Below are 22,704 nucleotides of genomic sequence, written 5' to 3'. Positions count from 1 at the left end.
TATTTGCAATAAAAAATTTATTTTTTTGATTTGCAGTGGAAAATTCTGCTCTGTCGTTTGTCAGCATTTGTTTTTTTATTTTAATTAATTTAATTTTTATTAATGTGCCTGTTCTTTTCATTTTGAATCAAATTTTCTTTAATTCTTCATAAAAACTGAAGCAGTTTTGATTTTACTCAGAAGATGATTCAAATTAATCTTTCCTGTGAATTATTATTTTTGTTTTTACGTCCTTTAGCTTCCGTAATAACTTCTCTTTTATAATAAACTGTTAAATTTGTCTTCTTGTTTTTTTGTAAACTGTGATTTTATCATCTCTTATTTATCTGCACTAAATGTTTCATTGTGTCATTTAATAAAACATATTTAACATAAGTCTCTTTTTTCAGTTCACAAACAACAAACATAATTATGATTTTATTTCATCTTTAATTTAATAATTTATTAATATTTAATTTCATCTTTAATGTCTCTTAATGATTTCTTTCTCAGCAGATTTCATGTGTTTATATTTAATGTGATTTAATTTGAATGTGAAACAAACATTATCTGGTGTTACAGTAATTTAAATATATATATATATATATATATATTATTAAATATAATCAGAATAAATAAATCCACCCTAGTTTCTCCTCGCCATCCCATAATAATATAATAATATAATAATGTAATATTATAATAATTTCCCATTGTTCTGCTCTGTTCTGGGCTCAGACGCTCATCTTTGTTGTTCTCACCATCTGCGTGTTGTTGACAGCAGGACTTTTGATTGACGTTTGCGCTCAGCCAATGGCTTCCACTCACCGCGAAAACCACGTCCAATCACAACAGTGAGGAGGCGGGGATTGAGGAATGGGAGGAGCGGGAAATTTGCTCAGCCAATGGGTGACATTCGACGCGAAAACAGCGTCCAATCGTGTGAGAGAATAGAGTGAGGGGGCGGGGCTTGAGAGAGGAGTCGATCTGTCAGCGGCGCGTTCGTCAGTGTTGATGTTGAGCGGTCGCTGAGGAGCCGTTGCTGCCGAGATTATGACCCAAAATAATGGAGAGAAATGGGGAAATCACGGCCTGAGATTACCGAGTACACCCCCGGAGACCCGGACTGGACTTAACCAGTAACACCGCCTCATCCGTTGGATCCAAACCGCGGATTTATCGCTGTTTTTCTGGACGTAAACGCAGCGAAGCTGCGGGGAATCCTTCTCCGTTGAAGTTGAGCTAAGCTAACCTTAGCATCTAGCTGCTGTGTTTTCTTTTATTTTTATTATTTTTTATTATTATTATTCATCCAGTGGGAAGTGAGCTTATAGAGAGGGACAGTATATGTGGCTGGAGCACTGTAATAACCCGTGACAGCGTGTTTTTAATTATTAAATTCGTAACTATCGTGACTGATGACTGCTTTGGCAACGTTAGCATCTCTGCTAGCAGCTAAGCTAACGTTAGCTCCTGTGCTAACAGCTAAAGTAGCTTGTTGTTCCCTGATTAGTCTCTTAAATGGGAACAAAAAGACACCGTAGGTCGTTTGTTTGATTACTAGCAAACACATTCACAGAGTGACTTCTTCTTCTTCTTCTTTAATATTATTATTATTATTATTATTATTATTTAATTGCCTCCTTTTCCTTTGAAATATTCTGTGTTTTTTAGCTGAAGAAGGAACTGAAGTGTCACATAAGACATTTACAGTCTTATCAAGTGTTACAGCAGGAAATAATCAGATGCAAAATATAATAATAATATTATAATATCCTGTAAACACCGTTAAAAACATTTAACAGGTTAAAAAAAAGCTAAAAACTGCACTAAAGAGGTAACAGTAAAACACAAAAAGTGATTCATAAGCAGAGTGTGTGTGTGTGTGTGTGTCTCTGTGTGTGTGTGTGTGTGTGTGTGTGTGTGTGACTGCTGCTGCTGCTGCAGGAAGAAAAGACCTGATTGTGTTTATTTATACGCCTCCAGCCTCCAGTTTGTTGCTTAAACACACTGAGCTCCACCTTTATGACCACACTATTATTTTTCCCCTTTTACCAATAAGGATGTTTGGTTTTTCACAACCACACTTTTTGCACCCGGCTCGTTTTCCAAGCGGGACATTCCTGTGAGCCCTATTTTTATTATTATTATTTTATTTTTATTTTATTTTAACCCTTTGGAAGACTGTCGAAGCTGCCAGGGCAAAAAAAAACACAGGGACTTTAAGTGAGTGGACCCCTATTCAGCAGGTTCATGGCATAACAAGCCTTTTGTTTTGGGTCGAGTGAGAAGAACAACACACCAGGCGGGGGTGTGTGTGTCACGATGGGCAGCCAGGGCAGCCCGGTGAAAAGCTACGACTACCTGCTCAAGTTCCTCCTGGTGGGAGACAGCGACGTGGGCAAAGGAGAGATCCTGGACAGCCTGCAGGACGGGTCGGCAGAGTCCCCGTACGCCTACAGCAGCGGTGAGTCACCTCTCTCTCGGCTCAGCGGGCTCCTCTTGTGATGCTGATGAGCTCCGTGTGTTATGTCACGCTCGCCCGTCAGAAAAGTCTTGAACATGCGGGCTGCACGTTGGGCCGTGGGGACCGTGGACGACACAAAGAGCTCTGTGACGCGCTGATGTGAGAGCGAGGCTTTTGTTGTCCATTGTCACTCGCTAAACAATAGTTTACAGGACCTCTTAGTCTGATAACTGAGATGCGAAGATTAATCGCTCAGTCGTCAACTATTAAATTAACCGGCAACTATTTTGATGATAAATGAATCGGTTTGAGTCATTTTCAAAGAAAGAGTCGAGCTTCTTAAACGTTAAAGGTTGAATATGGAGAATGAGCAGAACAGCTCCATCTAGAGTCTCAAGATTGTCGTCTCAACAACAAAGTATAAGTCCAACAGTGGGGTTGCCAGGTTGGTTAGACCCGGCCCAGTAGCTCCTTGGTACTGATGCTGGTTGCCATGGTGAAGTCCTCCCTGGGTTTAAATGGAACGCACTATCATTGTTGTTTTCGGCGTCGTTGCTTCCTGGTTTGTTTTATTTCCGGGTCAGAAGCCACTGCGGCGGAGTGGGGAGCACGCGCAGACGCAGTTCGGTTTCGCAGAAAGTTTGGTTTCAAAAACAGCTGTGTTCGTGTGGACGAGGCCCAAGAATGAACCAAAGTCTGTCCGTCAGAGCTCCCATCCCGAAGAAGCTGTCAAACTTGATGAGTCAGCTGCTGTTTTAATCATTAATTATCAGGAAAATGAGTTTTATCTGATCGACGCTTCTGTAAAGTTGATTCTTTTCTGTGGTAAATGACGTGAGGTCTGATCCGTGTACTCACATCTGAGGCATTTCTGAAACAACTACCGTCACAATACAAACCTTTTTATTATTATTATTATTATTCTAAGATGCTTTTCTGCCTCTTCTCATCTTTATTTTCTAAGAAAGAGACGGAGCCGTGTCCAAACCATCTGTTGTCCCTTTGTTATTAGAATAAACTGAAATGTGTCATCATCTTTGAGCATGTGAGCGATGATTTCACAGTTTTCTCCTCTTTTAAACCACAGAGAGGAACATTTGAGTGTTTGTCGGCGTCACAGCAAAAGTCCTGGAAAATGATCCGTAGGAAAAAGTGAAACCCTGATTATTAACTGAATAACTTTGAGCTGCATAAAAATGATTTACTGTATTTTTGGGATTAAAAATCGCTCCGGAGTAAAAGGGCGCACTCCCACTGTGTCGTGTTTTAAATGAAACATCTTTATCTGCATTTATCTGATGACTTCAGTCACTCGTTTCTTTCCCAGGCTGCCGAGCTCCTGTGAAACATTAGTTTATTCATCACAAACTGGACACAAACGATCATAACATGAACGCAGAGCAGCAGGATTTCTCCTCTTTCCGCTCAGACGTGGCTGCAGAGTGAACTCAGGCTTCACACAGACAGGAACTCAAACTTCTCCGACCGTTCTCTGGTGAACTGACGCTTTTCTGTGACGACCTTTCTTCTTTAGAGTAGAAAGAGACGCTGATGCGGTGATTTATCCACAGATTTAACCACAGACACGATTACAACAACAACAGAGCGCAGCTTAGCGCGCTGCTGCCACGAGGGTTCAGAAACCCACAAAGAAGAAGAAAAGGAGCGTAGTGGGAGTGTGCGTAGCGTTGTGGCCGCACGGCTACAGGGAGTGTGTGGAGCGAGTCTCCCAGCGCACCTGTGTTTCTCCGCGCTGACATACGAGAAAGGTCGGAGGTCATGAATCACTTTTTCACACCTTTCCTACCCAAAGGGCCGGGAAACGTTCCCACGCGGATCCGATGAGTGTGTTCGGGATCTGAAGATGCGCGGTTTGGTGAAGGCCGAGCCCCCAGAACACGGCGTCCCAGAACCCCTCTGAAGACCAAGAGGTCCTCATTGATGCGGGATCAAAGGGCTCATTAAATATGGAGGGCAGAGTGAAGCGTCAGCGCGGAGCTTTGTGCAGACGCAAGCTGCTCGCCATTGATTTCCATCCCTGCGGCGCAGAGCCGCTACGGAGGAGCCTAAATATTTAAAGAGGGGACGTGGAGCAGTGATTGTGTCTTTATGGGTCTGGAACATAATAAAAATCATAAATCAATAATCAAATCAAATTCTCAACTATTGACTCATACGCAGTTATTTTTGCTTATTTATTCTTTATTTTCACTTAAATTCCTGCTCAAAAATTCTCCATGTATCGTCCGCTATATTTGATGATATGATAATATATATAAATGTAAATAAATATATATATATTTATTAACTGAATATCTGAGAGTTTGGATGGTTGCTCAGGAAAAAGATGTCATTTATTCTGAGTTCTGGGAAATTTAATTAATCTATTCATAATTAATGAAGCCGAGAACAAGTTGAGATATTTAAATGAACAGGGTTTTATTTTATAATTAGTTTAATTATAATAATTTAAATGTACAAAAATACAAGGTATACAATAAACAGCACATTAGTGACATAATTAATAAATAAAACAACAATGAAATGAATAACACCAACAAAAATGAATAGATTGACTCAGTAAGGTTTTCATTTTTTATTATTTAACAAAATCAGAGATTAAAGCAAAGAGCAGCGAATTTAGTTTGTGACTTTTGTTTGTGAAAAAATAATTTTGCGTTTAGGAAAACAACAACATTCATCAGGAGCTTTAACATAAAAACAAATAATCTGTTTAAAGGTCAGAGAGGAGACAGAGTTCTGAGTTATCCAACATCACTGCAACACTTCTTCTTCCATCTACCACAATAAAAACAGAGATGTGACGTTGTTTCTGGATCATAAACATCTTTAAACTCCTGAGTATTCAAACGCTGCGTTCACCCTCCTCTCCGTGACCCTCCTCTCCGTGACCCTCTCCCCAGCAGCCGGATGCACGTTTGACTGGTTCCTGCTTTTATCTGCAGCCGTCGGCTTCATCATTAAATATTAAAGGTAAAAAACACACATTCAGCTCCGGGCCGTGTTTAAAAAAAAGCCTCTCAGTCTCCACACGCTCACACATGGATGCATCATCTGGCAGCTAGCAGCTGGCTAACCAAATTAGCATCATCTCCCACTTCTCCAGCTAAAGTGCTGAGCTCAGGCGGACCTGATTGAATCAGGGCGAGTGCGGGACTCGTCTCCGGGCCGGGGCCATTTTGTTTTCCCCAGATAATCGATTTCTTCTGTGGTGTTGGGACGTCTCGCTGAATGCTGCCGCCTCTGTTCGTGGTTTGTTCTCAGCGCTGCGCGGGAGCCTCCTGATGTTCGGCCGCGTCGCTAGGGCGCTGAATTAAATATGAGCTGATGCGTTTGAGGCGGGGATTTCATTCTGCTTAAGTTTTAAGTCATTTTGCATCTGTTTTAAGTCATTTTGCATCTGTTTTAAGTCATTTTGCATCTGTTTTTAGTCATTTTGCATCTGTTTTTAGTCATTTTGCATCTGTTTTTAGTCATGCGTGGGAGTGAATGGGCGAAAAACAGGCGGCTGCTGCAGTACCGCGCTTGGCCGCTTAGCCCATGGTGCCATAGGACGAGAGCGCCCGTCCTGGGGACTTGAAACCACCGTAGCAGAGTGGCGGCCATTTTTGTACCATTGCCAATCAACGAGCTAGCATCCATAATAACTGACGAATGAGACGCTTCTGAGTCTTATATGATGGTCCTTTCACCAACCATCGATCCACTGTGGCCGGTTCATGCTCCTACGAGTGCTTGGTGGTTATTCCGCCTCCTCTTGTGACTGTGACAGTGACACAGGTAGTTACACTTCCACCAAACACGCTTATATTGACTCTTTTATCCAACATGCGTGAGCACAATGCTTGATCCAATTTTCGAGGATGGAACGGCGTCATGAGATACGCGAGTTCCCATCGCTAAAACCGAAAAATGCGATAAATCGTGGAGGGGGGGTTGTGCCGTAGCGAAGTAGTGACGTCAGTAGAACCCGCTGCTAAACGAGGAACATTTAATAACGTAACACTTCATCCACTCACTCCTGTCACTGCGCGCCGTTATTGAGCTCACTTTCCGTCAGCCGCGTGGCGTGGAGGCACTTGGCCGCTGGTTCGGCCGTGCTTTCTTGAACAGCGGGCTGGGATTAACCGTCCTCCCTCCTCCTCCTCCTCACTCCCTGCTGCTCTGGAGAACGTCCAGACTGAGACACAACCCTGGAGCTTTTCAAACTAAAAGTGTTTTTTGTTTTACGGATGCCAGGCGTAAACGTAGAGAGAGATCTGCGTATTTAAATGAAGACGCGGCCGCGTGGAGCTCATCAGATCTCCCTCACAGTTTAAGTAATCATCTATTATTAGCTGTGTGTGCATCTCAACAGGATTAGAGCCGGTTCAGCTTTCCTTTTACCTGCCAGGTGCGTCTCTTCACAGTCTGGGGGTTTATCTGTGGGCCGGCCGGCGGCCTCTGATAACTGCTGTCGATGTGCTGCCGCTCTGCTGCTGTAGAGAGACAAAGGGCCGCCGTGCCGCCACGACCCCGGGGGAATATCCCATTGTTGTCGTGTGCTGAATGAAAACCAGATTTAAGAGTCTGCAGCTGCACTGGAAAAGCTTCTTCACAGCCGGGTTTTTGCATTTATATTGTCTTCAGCCCCTCGGAGGCGGGTGTTATCTGATGGACAGCAGCATCAGTCAGGGTCCGGCTTTATTGAGGCTGCACGCAGGGGTTTCAATCTGCAAAGCTTCTCTCTGAACACGAACGTTTGAATCTAAGTTCATTCTGTTTAAACATGGTGTTTGTGCACAGTCGCAGGTTTCTGTCGCAGCATTAATGAGGCTAAAACACTCGCTGTGTCTCAAATCACACACAAGAAGAAATCACAATCTCATTTCTTCTGTTTGTTTTTCCTAAAACACTCTTCTTCAGAAAACCTCCTCAAATCTCCACAATCCTCCTTTTCTGCCGTTTATTTCCATTAAAGTGAAAGTGTTTTTCATTCATCGGATAAACCGAGACCGTTTTTTTCGTGTCTCAGCTGTTAAGGTAGAAATCCAGGAGAGATGCTAACAGCCGGACGTGGCTAACAGTGGTTAGCTCGGGGCAGTACGGTGAAGGCATTCACTTTTTTAACCACTAATGCTGCTGAAAATAACAGCAAAACTCTGCAGCAGCATGAGAAGAGTCCCTACACACACAACACAGAACCAATGGGCTCCTTCCTTGGCAAAATGACGGCGATGGACGGTGTTTAGAGTTCATCCATCCACCCTCAACGCTTTGGCCGTTTTCGAGGGCGCGACCAGACAAATGCAATAAAACTGCATTTTACCGACGTTCAGCGTGAACAAACTTCCACCCTCAGAAAAAAAAACAAGTTTGAGGGTTGAAGTGCGTGATTTGAGACACATCAACTGTCTGAATGCAACTCAAATCTGCTCTGAACTTGTGTCAGACGCCCTGATTCTGATTATTCTTGCTGCTCACTTTAAAAGCCATTTAGCCGGTTATGTATATATATATACATATATATATATATATATATGCATGTCGGGGCAGAGTTCTGCACGGTTGCATTTAAAACTGGAGTAAAAAGATAAACACACCTGAGAGGAGCTCACACACACACACACACACACACACACACACACACACACACACTGATCCCCCAGTGGTTCACCTGTTTGGCCTCAGGTGAACCAGAACCAGTGAGAACCAGGTGAACATGTTGAGGCCCGGAGCAGCAGTCAGACCGGTTTGTCACAAATGAGCCAAACAACGGGCCGCAGCAGAGAGATCAGTTATAACCACGACACCGACCAGACGACCACAGAGATGGCAACCGCCACAACCACTGACTGTGTTCATGTTTTTGTTTTGTTTTTCATGAAGCTAAGGGCGCCCTCCCACTGTGCCTCCGTCCCGTGCCCCGTGCTTTAGGGTCCTTGTCCCCCCCTCCAGGCCCGTTTGTACTCACACTACCTGGGCCTCGGAGAATGCTTCTTGCTGCCTATACGTCATCACGCCGTAACACGTCACACGCATTGATGACGTCATGGCGATGCGTGGCTTTGTTTCCAGATCTTTCCGTAGACCTCGGAGTTTTTGTGCGTCTTGTCGACTGTTTTTGAATCTTTTCATCGACCAAATCTGCAGTAAACACTCCACCTCCGCATCACACCAACGTGAACCTTTCACCGCCATTGTTTGAAATGTCCGCGCATGGTCCCTCCTTCTTTTTTCTACGTCCCAACAGGCGCACAGGAAATGACCTCAGAACCGCCGTAGGCCTCGTGCTCGTACACGTGCAAACGTGCTTTACTAAAGCCCACCTCTCCCAAACGGGCCGTGGACGGCAAGCGTGCCGCTCCTAGACGTGGTACGGTTGCACTGGGATTTTTTGGACCCGTGTGTGAAAACTTTACCTTGGGCTCTGGGAACGTTCACACTCTCTTCACACGTTTTATTGACAAAATGATGAATCAAGAAAATAATGTGCAGAACATAATCATTAGCTCCAGCCCTGTTGGTTGGTTGGTTGACGAGCAGCGTTAGAATTAAAGTCAAATATAATAAAGAAATAGAAAAGGAGAGCAAATCCATTTATTCATCTTATGATGTAATTCTGTTGAATCTCACTCATGGGTGTTAATGCTTATTTACCAGGTCAGGATAAAGTCACGCTTAGAAAGCAACAACATAAACATGAACATGACTCAGACATTCTGTTCAGAGTGTCCCCATGAATGCACGCTTCTTCTCTGCGGTGCATTGTGGGTAAATGTTCAGTTTAAGGTGATTTTGCAGAGCGTGATCCTGACTGATGCCTGATCCCAGCCTCTGTCTCTCCCCGTCTCTGTGCAGGTATCGACTACAAAACCACCACCATCCTTCTGGACGGGAGGAGAGTGAAGCTGGAGCTTTGGTGAGCACACGTCACACGTCACACACCGCTGAACACACACCCTGTTGTCGTCCGTACAATAGAGAGCTGTTTTTCTGGAACACGCTCTTCAATCTGAACCCGCAGAGTTTGTTTACAGAGGAGGAAATGTGAGAGGTGTTTGGGCGGTAAATCATTCTGCTATTAGAGCTGTCAATCACAGTTACCAGTTTTTATCTGATCTTAATGTTCCCCATGACTACGGCGGCGTGTTAGGGCTAAGTCTGTCCACTTATGCAGAAACAAAACCTCTTTCCAGATGCATCAAGTGTTTGTTTTTCTCTTCTTTATCAAATCTAAACCGACGCATTAGACACGGACCTTCCCCGCTGTGAGTACGTGTGCTCTTGTGCCGATGCTGCGAGGGCCCGTCCGTATCCTCCGCACATTGTTCCGCGCCTCACGAATATCCCTGCATCAGTAGAGATGCAGCGTGTACTTGTCAGTTCAGACTCGCTGCAGTGCGGGGCGAGGCCCGCTTCAGTGGAAGTAGGCCAAGGAATTCAACTCCTCGGGGGGGGAAGCAACGCCTCATGCTCCCCGCGGAGGGAGAAGTTTAAAGGCAGCTCTGATGCGTAATCTGCTTTATTCCTGCTAACTCCGTCTCTGCTGCTCTCCTCCACGTCTCTCTGCTGTTTGATTGTCTCAGTGTTGTCTTTTCCTCTCACTCCTCATCTGCTTCCTCTCTATTTCTGTCTCTGTTGCCATCTGTGAGTGTGTGTGTGTGTGTGTGTGTGTGTGTGTGTGTGTGTGTGTGTGTGTGTGTGTGTGTGTGTGTGTGTGTGTGTGTGTGTGTGTGTGTGTGTGTGTGTGTGTGTGTGTGTGTGTGTGTGTGTGTGTGTGTGTGTGTGTGTGTGTGTGTGTGTGTGTGTGTGTGTGTGTGTGTCTCATCTCCGAGGTAAACTCAGAAACTAAAAGCTTAAAGGATACGACTGCTGCTATTCTTCTGCTTTTTTTTCTGGTTCAAAGAGAACAATGCAAAGACCCAAAGGTTGTGTGTGTCTGATGTTTATTTAATGTTTCTCCAAAGCCTTGAAAGTTTGGAAAAGGCTTAAAATGTTTTTTAGACGCCAAATCATCACATGGCACTTTTTCAACGTTTTTTTTCCTGTAACAACTATTAAGGTAGAAATCCAGGAGAGACGCTAACAGCTGGACGTGGCTAACAGTGACTAGCTCGGGGCAGCACGGTGAAGGCATTCAAAGGTCTTTTTTAACCACTAATGCTGCTGAAAATAACAGCAAACCTCTGCAGCAGCATGAGAAGAGTCCCTACACACACAACAAAGCAGCATCAGCGTAGTTAGTGAAGCCAGAGTTTATTAAAAGAGTGTTTTAAAGACTTACCTACTGGCCCCTCTACCAGCTCCTCTCATAGTAAAGTCCATTACAGTGGATAACCAAAGTCAATCCCAAAGGAAGGAGCAAACTTTGATTTTAACCGTAATGTTTTCAAGGAGAGGAATATGCTTGAAATTGGACATTTTTCTTGAAATGTACATAATAGTTCCGTCCCGTGCCCCGTGCTTTAGGGTCCTTGTCCCCCCCTCCAGGCCCGTTTGTACTCACACTACCTGGGCCTCGGAGAATGCTTCTTGCTGCCTATACGTCATCACGCCGTCACACGTCACACGCATTGATGACGTCATGGCGATGCGTGGCTTTGTTTCCAGATCTTTCCGTAGACCTCGGAGTTTTTGTGCGTCTTGTCGACTGTTTTTGAATCTTTTCATCGACCAAATCTGCAGTAAACACTCCACCTCCGCATCACACCAACGTGAACCTTTCACCGCCATTGTTTGAAATGTCCGCGCATGGTCCCTCCTTCTTTTTTCTACGTCCCAACAGGCGCACAGGAAATGACCTCAGAACCTCCGTAGGCCTCGTGCTCGTACACGTGCGCACGCTCGTGCTCGTACACGTGCAAACGTGCTTTACTAAAGCCCACCTCTCCCAAACGGGCCGTGGACGGCAAAGGAACCAGACTTTAGCCGTGCTGGGGCACGGGACGGAGGCACAGTGGGAGTGTGCCCTGAATCTGATCAATCTTTAAATTACCTGATCCGTAATGGTCTTTTTTCATACTTGACCCTCTTTTTACATCTTTGGTCTCATGCGAGTGAACATAAATGTTGCGGTCTGACCCCAGGGGGACGCGTCAGACAGACTTTGACCTTTTAACGACATGAAACGAAAACTATCCATGAAGAAAGCATCAAAGTCAATAAGTTGTTTCTCTGATTTCTAAAGATGATTTATGAAAAAGATGATATCTTCAGTTTTATCCAGCGTCAGTAAGACATGAGCGTGATTTACCTCTGCAATAGTAGATTAAGATGCACCTGCCTGAAGATGTGATAACGTTCTGTTAGACTGCACCAGAGACGACCAACACACACACACACACACACACACACACACACACACACACACACACACACACACACACACACACACACACCTGGCTGAGCTGAAAACACTCTGTTCTTCAACCTCTCCACCAAAAATAGCTCCTCAACCTGAGATGCACGACGACGCTTTCTCTTAGATCCGAGGCCGGTTTTAGAAATCCACGTTCACACCCTTCGGGAGCGCGGAGAGACTTGTCAGGATCCGTCAGGCTCAGTGAACCTCCAACTTATTCTCTTTGTAAAAACTCAACACGCAGGCTGGCTGAGCGAGTGCGTGAGATAAATATTGCAAAGATTAATTCATGAGCATTATATAAGTAGGCCGCAATATCACGTGAGAGACAGAGAAAATGCCCAGTCATCCAGACGAGAGTGCGGAAACCACAGTGATGGAGGTTTTTTTACCTCGAGTCCTGGAGACTGTTCCAGAAACGCCTGGTTTCTCTGTCTGTGGACAGATTTTGTCACTGATACGTCACAGATTTGGCTTTGTAGCTGCTGTGGTGCTCTCTGGTTTCTCTCTACCTACACACCGGGCGTCCGGTCCTTTCTAACTCTCTAACTGACAGACAGCCCGTCCGTCTTTGGCGTAATTATCCCCTGCAAAGCCGGAGAGCCCCCGTTTTAGACATATGCGTGCATGAGTCCCAGAGCTGCGGAGGCTCGCTAACATAAGACCGTATCATTAAGTCAACCTCTGCAAAGGGTTATCAAAGAAACATTAAAAGTTAAATTAGCCGACGCCTACTTAGGTTTAACAATGTCACCAACAGTTGGAAGGTGCCCTCAGACCTAAGGAGTCAGCTAATTTAAGTTAGCCTTTTGCTAACCCTATGCAGCGGTGGACTTATGCTGCGTCCCAAATCACGCGCTTCCACCCTCAAACTGGCTTTTTCTGAGGGTGGAAGAGCGTTCACGCCAGAAGTCGCTCAAATGCAACGTACTGCAAAAAACGACCAAACCGTTGAGTGTGGATCACTGAACACTCAACGCCCTCAATCACCGCCATTTTGTCTACGTAGAGGAAGAGGCGGGACTTCACTCAAACTGGAAAATGGACCAGGATAGTTTTTATTTTATTGGAGGTTAAAGTGTATGAATAATTAGGGGTGTGGCCTCTTGAGTGACAGCTAGCCTCTGGCCCTCACTTCTCCTCGGAGGTAAACGTCAGCCAGATGGACGTACGCCCCTCCCCCCAACGTCACATACATGCCCTTTTTTCGTAAGAGGAAATGAAGCTGAGTCAAAGTCTGACATGATGGAGACTCCAGTAGGCGAGGACGATTGGATCAAGTTAGAGAACGGACCTGACGGAGACGCTACGTATGTCTACGGAGAGTACCCACTCTCAAAAATGAGCTAAAGAAAGATGATCGTTCCTAGTTCTTGTGGTCCTTAGAACTCTGAAAAGGTTCCTCTGTCCAAATTGTTTCTCTCTACCTACGTGGACTGCTGTCTCACATCGTGTCCAACCTCAAAAATTCCCCCGTCGTGTTTTTGTTCACTAAACAAAGTCGATGCGTGAAGGTTTGATCTCCGCTGCTGAAACCGGAGACCGACGGTGTTTTTGTCCTCAGTGCTGACGGTTTCTGAGAGAAGCTTTGACGTCCAGGCAGCTGAACACACCTGACTCCTCCTCTGTCTTTGCGTCCACAGGGACACCTCAGGTCAGGGGAGGTTCTGCACCATCTTCCGCTCATACTCCCGCGGGGCTCAGGTGAGGAACCAACTCCACCACGCATGAAGTGAACCTGCTCCACTTTATCTAAAGGTCCAGGTTTCTGTCAGAGACGGCACGTTTGACTCGCTGCTGATCGTGTGTGTGTGTGTGTGTGTGTGTGTGTTCAGGGGATCCTGCTGGTGTATGACATCACCAACCGCTGGTCATTTGACGGGATCGACAGGTGGATCAGAGAGATCGATGAGGTGAGTCCAGGAGATGGAGATGGAGATGATCCGCGTGATGAGGACTGTTTTAACAATGTTAGGAGTTCAGGCAGCTCCAGGATCTGTGATACAGGGTTCCTCCAGGTGCTGGAGGTCCTTAAAAACACTTTCATTTAAAGAAAAACAAGTCATACATGTTGCTCTTATGTACGTACACATGTCATTAATCAGGAAAGAATAATTCACATCATTACAGTAAAAAATAAGAGTGGTAGTGATGATTGCAAAAATAGAAACAGAGTGAATGAGACAGGTACATGTACAGTAAAAAATAAGATGGGTAAATCGCAGCCACTGTTTGAAATGTCCGCGCATGGTCCGTCCTCGTGCTCGTACACGTGTGCACACTTGTGCTCGTACACGTGCAAACGTGCTTTACTAAAGCCCACCTCTCCCAAACGGCCGTGGACGGCAAGCGTGCCGCTCCTAGACGTGGTACGGTTGCACTCACACTGGTCAAAGGAACCAGACTTTGGCCGTGACACTTGCCCGGGCACAGTACGGAGGAACAGTGTGCGTGCGACCTAACATTCAAGGAGGGCTGGGGGCCCTGATGTAACGGGAGGGGAAACGCTGAATTCTTTCAAACGTGTCTTTAACGTTCAGAAATCCTCACAGACTGAAAGAAGCTGCAGAAATGAGAGAAGTTTGATTTGATTTCAGACTTTCCTTTCAATCAGCTGGGACAAAGTGTGTGTGTGTGTGTGTGTGTGTGTGTGTGTGTGTGTGTGTGTGTGTGTGTGTGTGTGTGTGTGTGTGTGTGTGTGTGTGTGTGTGTGTGTGTGTGTGTGTGTGTGTGTGTGTGTGTGTGTGTGTGTGTGTGTGTGTGTGTGTGTGTGTGTGTGTGTGTGTGTGTGTGTGTGTGTGTGTGTGTGTGTGTGTGTCCTTCCTGCTGACTTAGAAACAGAGAGGATGTCCGTGTGTGAGCTGGTATTTTTGGCCCGTGGAATGTAAGTTGGAGTCGGGCCTTTCCTGCTCCACCTCCACAGACGCGCTGCGGCCGTCTGACAGGAATAAAGTGGAGATGGAGGGAGGAGACACGTCTGCGCGGTGACAGACAAGTGCACTTTATGTGTGTGTGTGTGTGTGTTTCTGATGACTTCATCCTGAACACACTCGTGTCGGGCTGCAGCTAAACGATTGTTTTCAGTTGATCTTTTGTCGTTTAGTCTCTGAAATGTGAAAAAGTGTAAAGTGCCCTTCGTGTTTCCAGGGCTCAGTCTTCTTTAAGTCGTTTGTTTTGTCCAGAATCCAAAAATACTCGATTTACAAGCGTTCAAAAGGAAAGGGAACAAGCTTCACATGTGGAATATTTCCATTTATTTCATAGTTTCAGGATTTTCTCAACGTCTCAGTCTTTAAGTCTAACGCCCTTTCAAAATACGCTTTCTGGGTCCAAACGCTCCGTCAGAACAAAACAAACAACAATAACTGAACCTGTGAAGCTTCTACCGTCACTTCTCTCTTCTGCGAGACACTTTTCATCGACAGGAAACAGGTGAACTGACTCCGACGTGTCCAAACTACAGGAACACGACACTGCGGCGTGAGACATACGAGGCTCGGAGCAGGAAATTTTACTTTGAAAGGGCGCGACGTCACAACTTAGAGACGTAACGATACATACAGAGTTAAAACAACTATACTGGCTTTATATTTCTTCTCCTTTGGTGATGCAAACTTAATAATAATATGCATTTATTTTTATTTATCAGCAAATATCTCAACTTTAATTAAAACAGAGAGACTTAAAGTGAAATTCCACAGCAAAAAAATCATCCCAGGGTCTTTTTCAGCACTTTAATCATCAATTAAACTGAGAAACCCTGTAACAACTATTAACGGAGAAATCCAGGAGAGAGACGTGGCTAACAGTGATTAGCTCGGGGCAGTACGGTGAAGGCATTCAAAGGTCTTTTTTAACCACTAATGCTGCTGAAAATAACAGCAAACCTCTGCAGCAGCATGAGAAGAGTCCCTACACACACAACAAAGCAGCAACAGCGTAGTTAGTGAAGCCAGAGTTTATTAAAGAGTGTTTTAAAGACTTACCTACTGGCCCCTGCACCAGCTCCTCTCATAGTAAAGTCCATTAGAGTGGAAGGAGCCCATTGGTGCTTTGTTGTGTGTGTAGGGACTCTTCTCATGCTGCTGCAGAGGTTTGCTGTTATTTTCAGCAGCATTAGTGGTTAAAAAAGACCTTTGAATGCCTTCACTCTACTGCCCCGAGCTAATCACTGTTAGCCACATCCGGCTGTTAGCGACTCTCCTGGATTTCTCTGTTAATAGTTGTTACAGGATAAAAACTGTCTCCATGGATTATTGATGATTAAAGTGCAGAAAAAGACCCTGGGATGATTTTACGCTGGAAACATAATAAAATCAGAAAGTAACACTAAAATCTACACAAATACACTTAAACTCACATATAAAACTAAATCCATTACATAATACGTGCAACGCACCGAGTCAAATGTGTGAGCAGGTGTTTTAAACCAGTGATCTTACTGGTGAAGCACAGAGCCGTCAGCATCACCACTGCAGCTGCAACTGCGACTCTGACTGCTGCGGCCGCTGTCGACCTCGCAGCAGAGGCTCCGAGCATGAAGAGTCAACAGGGAGGAGGCGGGGAAGAGATGAGGCTGATGAGCGGTGACAGCGCGGAGTAGAGAGGTCGCCGTCGTGTTTTATTCACTTTGTCAGAACAGATGGGGAGGAATTAGACCCCAGGCTGAGTCGGCAGCACGGGATCCGCGCCGCAGCTTCCTGGAGCCTGTTGAATTAATAACAGGCTCCCTCCAGTCTCTGTCCGCGGCTTTAGATCCGCTGCAGGGACTCTGAAGCTTCTTCTACTGCGGTCAACTCTTAAATGATTCTGCTGCTCGAGCTGCAGCCATCGATTATTCACGAGCTTTTCTACCGATCGTTTCAGGGTTGGACTTTAACCCTCGGCCCTCAGAAAGTTTCTCCGTGGACGCCACGTTTGAGAATAAGACTGAAGAGCGTATCCTCGAGGTCCGTCACGTGATGCCCTCTGGACAAAAAACGCTTCTTCCCGTTGACTTACACGGAGAAAGAGACGTCTTTAAATCTGTGGAGACGGTTTTTTTGGGAGCGCCAAATCCGTAAAACTGTAAAGTGACTTGTGTTTACATCAGAATTTGATCCATTCAGCTTTACGTGTTCAGAAAGCCAAGAAGAGACGCACGATTACATCATTTAATCCACTTTTAAGTCGGTTTTAGTGCTAAACAGGAAGTAGCCGGCTCTATGAGACACACGGTGAGGAAGTAGAGCCGATCATTCGTATTTTTAGATGCTGCAGTTTAATTTTTTGGCTTCATGCGTCAACGTCAGGCTGCCCGTCTTTAGAAACAGGCTGTGGCTCACTAGGAAAGTTTGATTCTGTTCCCTGTCAACGCATCTGCCACTTTTATCTCAAGTGCTGCCACACTGTAGAGTTAGGCCCCGTTTAACCGACGCTCACGAGTGAAAATGACAACAATATTTCATCAGATGTGCCGTTCGTTAAGATGATGACTGAGTTTTGGGGTTTAAAAACATAAAAAGGTAAATCCCCCTCCAGGGTGGAAATGTTAAAAGGCTCCAGCGTTGTGTTTGCGTGTAAAGGTAAAAACACTAAAGTGAGCTCTGATCTGCTCCAGCGTTGTGTTTGCGTGTAAAGGTAAAAATACTAAAGTGAGCTCTGATCTGCTCCAGCGTTGTGTTTGCGTGTAAAGGTAAAAACACTAAAGTGAGCTCTGATCTGCTCCAGCGTTGTGTTTGCGTGTAAAGGTAAAAACACTAAAGTGAGCTCTGATCTGCTGCAGCGTTGTGTTTGCGTGTAAAGGTAAAAACACTAAAGTGAGCTCTGATCTGCTCCAGCGTTGTGTTTGCGTGTAAAGGTAAAAACACTAAAGTGAGCTCTGATCTGCTCCAGCGTTGTGTTTGCGTGTAAAGGTAAAAACACTAAAGTGAGCTCTGATCTGCTGCAGCGTTGTGTTTGCGTGTAAAGGTAAAAACACTAAAGTGAGCTCTGATCTGCTCCAGCGTTGTGTTTGCGTGTAAAGGTAAAAACACTAAAGTGAGCTCTGATCTGCTCCAGCGTTGTGTTTGCGTGTAAAGGTAAAAACACTAAAGTGAGCTCTGATCTGCTCCAGCGTTGTGTTTGCGTGTAAAGGTAAAAACACTAAAGTGAGCTCTGATCTGCTCCAGCGTTGTGTTTGTGTGTAAAGGTAAAAACACTAAAGTGAGCTCTGACCTGCTCCAGCGTTGTGTTTGCGTGTAAAGGTAAAAACACTAAAGTGGGCTCTGATCTGCTCACGCGTTGTGTTTGCGTGTAAAGGTAAAAACACTAAAGTGAGCTCTGATCTGCTCCAGCATTGTGTTTGCGTTTAAAGGTAAAAACACTAAAGTGAGCTCTGATCTGCTCACGCTGGCTCTCGTGGCGTACGTGTTTCCGTAACATCCGTGTGCAGAGTTCAGGTAAACAACAACAAACACGTGGGACTGTTTCCATCAGTGGGACGTTCGAGTGTCCTGGGTGGAGCCGAGGCGGTGGGAGGCTGCAGGCCGTGCTGCAGATTCCCGTCACACTGTACGGCGTCCTGCTTCTCCGCTGTTAGGGAGAGAAGGAGAAGGATGTTTCCCAGCATGCACCAGCTCTGGGTGCTGTTGTGTGGCAGCGCTTCACAGCTCCACCTACACACCTGACGTGCACACTACATCCAATTTACACCCTTTGGCGTCACCGTGTGCACCCAGATTTCCCCCAAAGACGCTCGTCTAAACGCGGAGTAAGAAGGGAGAACGCAACGCCCCTTTAGAGTTTCCTTTCTACATCGTCTCCGTCTTTCCTCCCTAGATACTGTTAAATATCAACAGCTGCCAACGAAGGCTAACCCCGTCCTCCTGTGTGATTTCTTTCTTTCCCAGCATGCTCCGGGCGTTCCTCGGATCCTCGTCGGCAACCGCCTCCACCTGGCCTTCAAACGGCAGGTCCCCACCGAGCAGGCGCGGGCGTACGCTGAGAAGAACGGCATGACCTTCTTCGAGGTGAGTCCTCTCTGCAACTTCAACGTCATCGAGTCGTTCACGGAGCTGTCGCGCATCGTCCTGATGCGGCACGGCATGGAGAAGTTCTGGAAGCCCAACCGAGGTGAGCGCACGAGGACGAAGGTTTCAAAACATAACGTTTAAAATGTCGTGTCCCGCCTGTAAACACCTGTCCCCCTCCTCTCTGCAGTGTTCAGCCTCCAGGACCTCTGCTGCAGAGCCATCGTGTCGTGCACGCCGGTCCACCTCATCGACAAGCTGCCGCTGCCCGTCGCCATCAAGTCCCACCTCAAGTCCTTCTCCATGGCCAACGGCATGAACGCCGTCATGATGCACGGACGCTCCTACTCGCTGGCCAACCCGGCCAGCGGCTCCAAGGGCAACAGCCTGAAGCGCTCCAAATCCATCCGTCCGCCGCAGAGCCCGCCGCAGAACTGCACCCGCAACAACTGTAAAATCTCCTAATAGACGGCTCCCTCAGAGGGCGCCGCGGGAGACGATGAGCGACGGGCAGCGCGGGATCGGGAGTGTACAGGACGGAGTGTAGTCGGAGGAGAAAGGAGCGCGTCCCCGAACCTGACTGGCCGAAGAGCAGGGATGAAGGAAGCGGGGACGAGTGCTGCGGGGAGGAGCTCGAGCGGCGCCTCATGACATCAGAGGAGGACGACTCCATACGCGCCGGGCGCCACAGACCCGATCCTCACCACGACCACCTGCTGACGTGAGCGAGAGACTCCAGAGGAGGTTCACCCACGTGTACAGAAACATATTTAGCTCCTCTACGTGACGCACGCCGCGTTGCGTCGAGCATCGCAGAAACCACCTCTTCACTTTTACGTCTCTCGTTTCTGTCCGTCTGTCGTTTTCTGTTTAATGACCAATAAGCTCACGATCGAGACACTAGTAACCAGTCAGTCCTTGTTATCGAGCCGCCTGATTCAGCGACGCCGCGCTGGAGGGAAATCTTGGAGACGAGACGAGTGAAGGTTCGTGTTTTCGTGGGAGCGGAGGTCCTCGGGAGAACCCCGACCCTCCTGGAGTCTGATCCAGATTTGCGGGCGCGTCTAGATGTTCTCGTAGCAGCGTCGTGGGTTCATACATAAACACACGCTGCGTTTCTAACGATCCACTTCCCTCTGCACCCTGAGCCGTCACCTCTTCACTCACTGGACTCGTTTCTGACTAAAGTCCTGCAGCTCGGTGGAAACGCCACAGTCACGGCTTTAAGTAGTGAAACACTTTCACACTTTGATCGTTTATTCTACAAAAACTTAAAACTATGGAATCTAAATCTACGACATTTCTCCAAGTGTTTGCAGAGAACAGCCAAGGTTTCGTTTGTACATTTGCAACTTTAATCCCGGATAATATCCAGATTATTTCTGATACATTGGCGACTTTAATCTCTGAAAATTTGAGTTTTTCATTTCATAAATTTAGGACTTTAATGTCAGCGAATATCTGAGCTGCTTTCTCGTTAATTTAAAATATCACTAACTAAACTCCCATATTTAAGAACCAGTAAATCTCACCGATACACACACTGTTTACACACACACACACACACACACACACACACCCATGTCCTAACGTGTTCTCCATCCCCTCGTCTCAGTGTCGGAGCAGCAGAGAGCAGGGACCCGGGTGGAAGGGAAGTGCAGATGCTGGTGGTGCTCGTTCTGGTGACGCGTGTAAACAGAAACCAGTCAGAGGAGCTGGACGGGATCGAACCGAAGGGGAAAGTGTTGACAGTAAACAGTTTTCAGCCGCTTAGAATTCACCTGAAGGCCCAAACTGCTGCTTTAGTGTGAACTTTAATCCAGCCGGGATGTTCCAGCTGAGACGACGGGGTGGGGGGGACCCAACTGACAATAATTAGACTACAAAGAGATGTAGAGTTAACGCACGGACACATTCAGAATGACCAAAGAGAAAGTCAAACTGAATTCAAGGCCTACAATGACCACAAATAGACCCAAAATGATCAGAAAGAAACACAAAATAGATGTAAAACCACCACAAAACGATGCAAAATGACTAAAAAAAAGATGCAAAATGACTAAAAATAGATGCAAAACCAGCACAAAAAGATGCAAAATGGCTAAAAATAGATGCAAAACCATCACAAAAACATGCAAAATGACTAAAAATAGATGCAAAACCACCACAAAAAGATGCAAAATGACTAAAAATAGATGCAAAACCACCACAAAAAGATGCAAAATGACTAAAAAATAGGCAAAAACAGGAGGTTGGTGCATTTGTTGGGGACTATTTTCAGCAGCGGATGAATCCACATTTGGTTCTTTTTATTTATTTATGCTGCCAGGGCGGAGGAACACTTAGTCAGCGTGTGTGTGTGTGTGTGAAACTGTTAAATTAAGACGTTTCCCATCATGCTCTCGCTCCGTGCTGCGTTCAAGTCCGATGGGAAACGGCAGACGTGAGCGGGCGAGTTGTAAACATTGTTGGAGAGTTGAATCTCTTCCTGCGGCGGCGTTCTAACCTCCAAACCGCACAGGCATGAATGTCGTCTTCTCCTCCTCCTCTCGCTCTGATCTGCAGCACCCCGCCCCCCGCACGCCGTCCCATGATTCATAGCTGCTGAATAATAGATGCTCTTTCCTCAGATCTCCGGAGGCTCCATCAGCGCCCGTCCCTCCCTCTGATGCTCTCTCATCCGTCGTCTCTCTCAAAGAATCCGCTGCTGCTCCTTTTCCTCTTCTTCTTCAGGTGTTTCGTCTTTTTTCTCTCGTCTGTCCGCTCCCGTCCCTGAGGTCGAGCGATGTCACCCAAAATGACCAGAAAGAGACTCAAAATTATGGATTTAATCATAATAACGACCCAAAATGAGCTGAAACATACTTGAAATTATGATTTTGATCATAATAATAATTACAATTAACAGAAAGAGATTCAAAATTATGGATTTGATCACAAAAACGACCCAAAATTAACAGAAAGAGACTCAAAATTATGGATTTGATCACAAAAACGACCCAAAATTAACAGAAAGAGACTCAAAATTATGGATTTAATAATAAAAACGACCCAAAATGACCAAACATCAGCTGCGTGTGTATAAACACAGAACTCTCCGTGGTTATTTGCAGTAAACGGGTTAAAAGTGCAGAAACACGCGGTTTGGTCCTTTAAGGTGAAGATGAACAGCCGACGCTCTTATTTTGTTAAATCAGAAAGAGACTCGAGCTCGTTTCCAAGATTTCCACCAGTGCAACAGGAAGAGGCTTTTATTGTGGCGGGGTTTTTAATGCTCTTGTGTTTTTTCTCCTTCTGCTTTTGTTCGTGTCTCGTCCTCAATGTTTGTTTCTTAAAAACACTATTCTGGTGTGTGAGTGTGTGCGTGTGAGTGTGTGTGTGTGCGTGCATGAGTGTGTGTGTGTGTGTGTGAGTGTGTGCGTGTGAGTGTGTGCGTGTGTGTGTGTGAGTGTGTGTGCGTGCATGCGTGTGTGTGCGCGTGCATGAGTGTGTGTGCGTGTGTGAGTGTGTGTGCGTGCATGAATGTGTGTGTGTGCGTCTGAACCTTTTCCTTTATTTTAAATTATTGATTGTACAGTTTTAAAGCGAGCGTATGAAGAGAGACTTTTTCACAATAAAACTATTGAATGTCAGCGCCCGGATGTCGCCGCTGGTTGTTTTCTTTTCAGGGTTTGGACGCCGGCGCCGTTTCCTGTGAGGAGGACGCCACCTGCTGGAAACACGGCGCCACTTTAAACGTCTCTGTGTTTGTGAGACGCACAATTATGGATCTGATCACAATTACAACTCAAAATCAACAGAAAAGACTCAAAATCAACAGAAAAAGACTCAAAATCAACAGAAAAAGACTCAAAATCAACAGAAAAAGACTCAAAATTCACAGAAAAAGACTCAAAATTCACAGA

At 45.8% G+C, this 22,704-nt stretch overlaps 1 protein-coding gene across 1 annotated transcript; it reads left to right on the top strand.

Annotated features, from left to right (window-relative positions):
- The first annotated feature begins 1,010 nt into the window (after window positions 1-1,010).
- Window positions 1,011-22,396, top strand: LOC310959363 (ras-related protein Rab-40C). Its single transcript, XM_083930678.1, has 6 exons — window positions 1,011-2,446; window positions 9,308-9,368; window positions 13,454-13,514; window positions 13,646-13,723; window positions 18,680-18,902; window positions 18,990-22,396. Exons 1-6 carry the CDS (start codon window positions 2,305-2,307, stop codon window positions 19,262-19,264), a joined length of 840 nt encoding a protein of 279 aa, XP_083786804.1. The 5' UTR covers window positions 1,011-2,304; the 3' UTR covers window positions 19,265-22,396.
- The last annotated feature ends 308 nt before the right edge of the window (window positions 22,397-22,704 follow it).

This window comes from Echiichthys vipera (genome assembly GCF_963691815.1).
Source record: "Echiichthys vipera genome assembly, chromosome: 17".
In the NCBI taxonomy this organism is placed as follows: Eukaryota; Metazoa; Chordata; class Actinopteri; order Perciformes; family Trachinidae; genus Echiichthys; species Echiichthys vipera.
The sequence above is the reverse complement of the archived record's forward strand: the minus strand, read 5'-3'. Positions and strand labels throughout refer to the sequence as shown.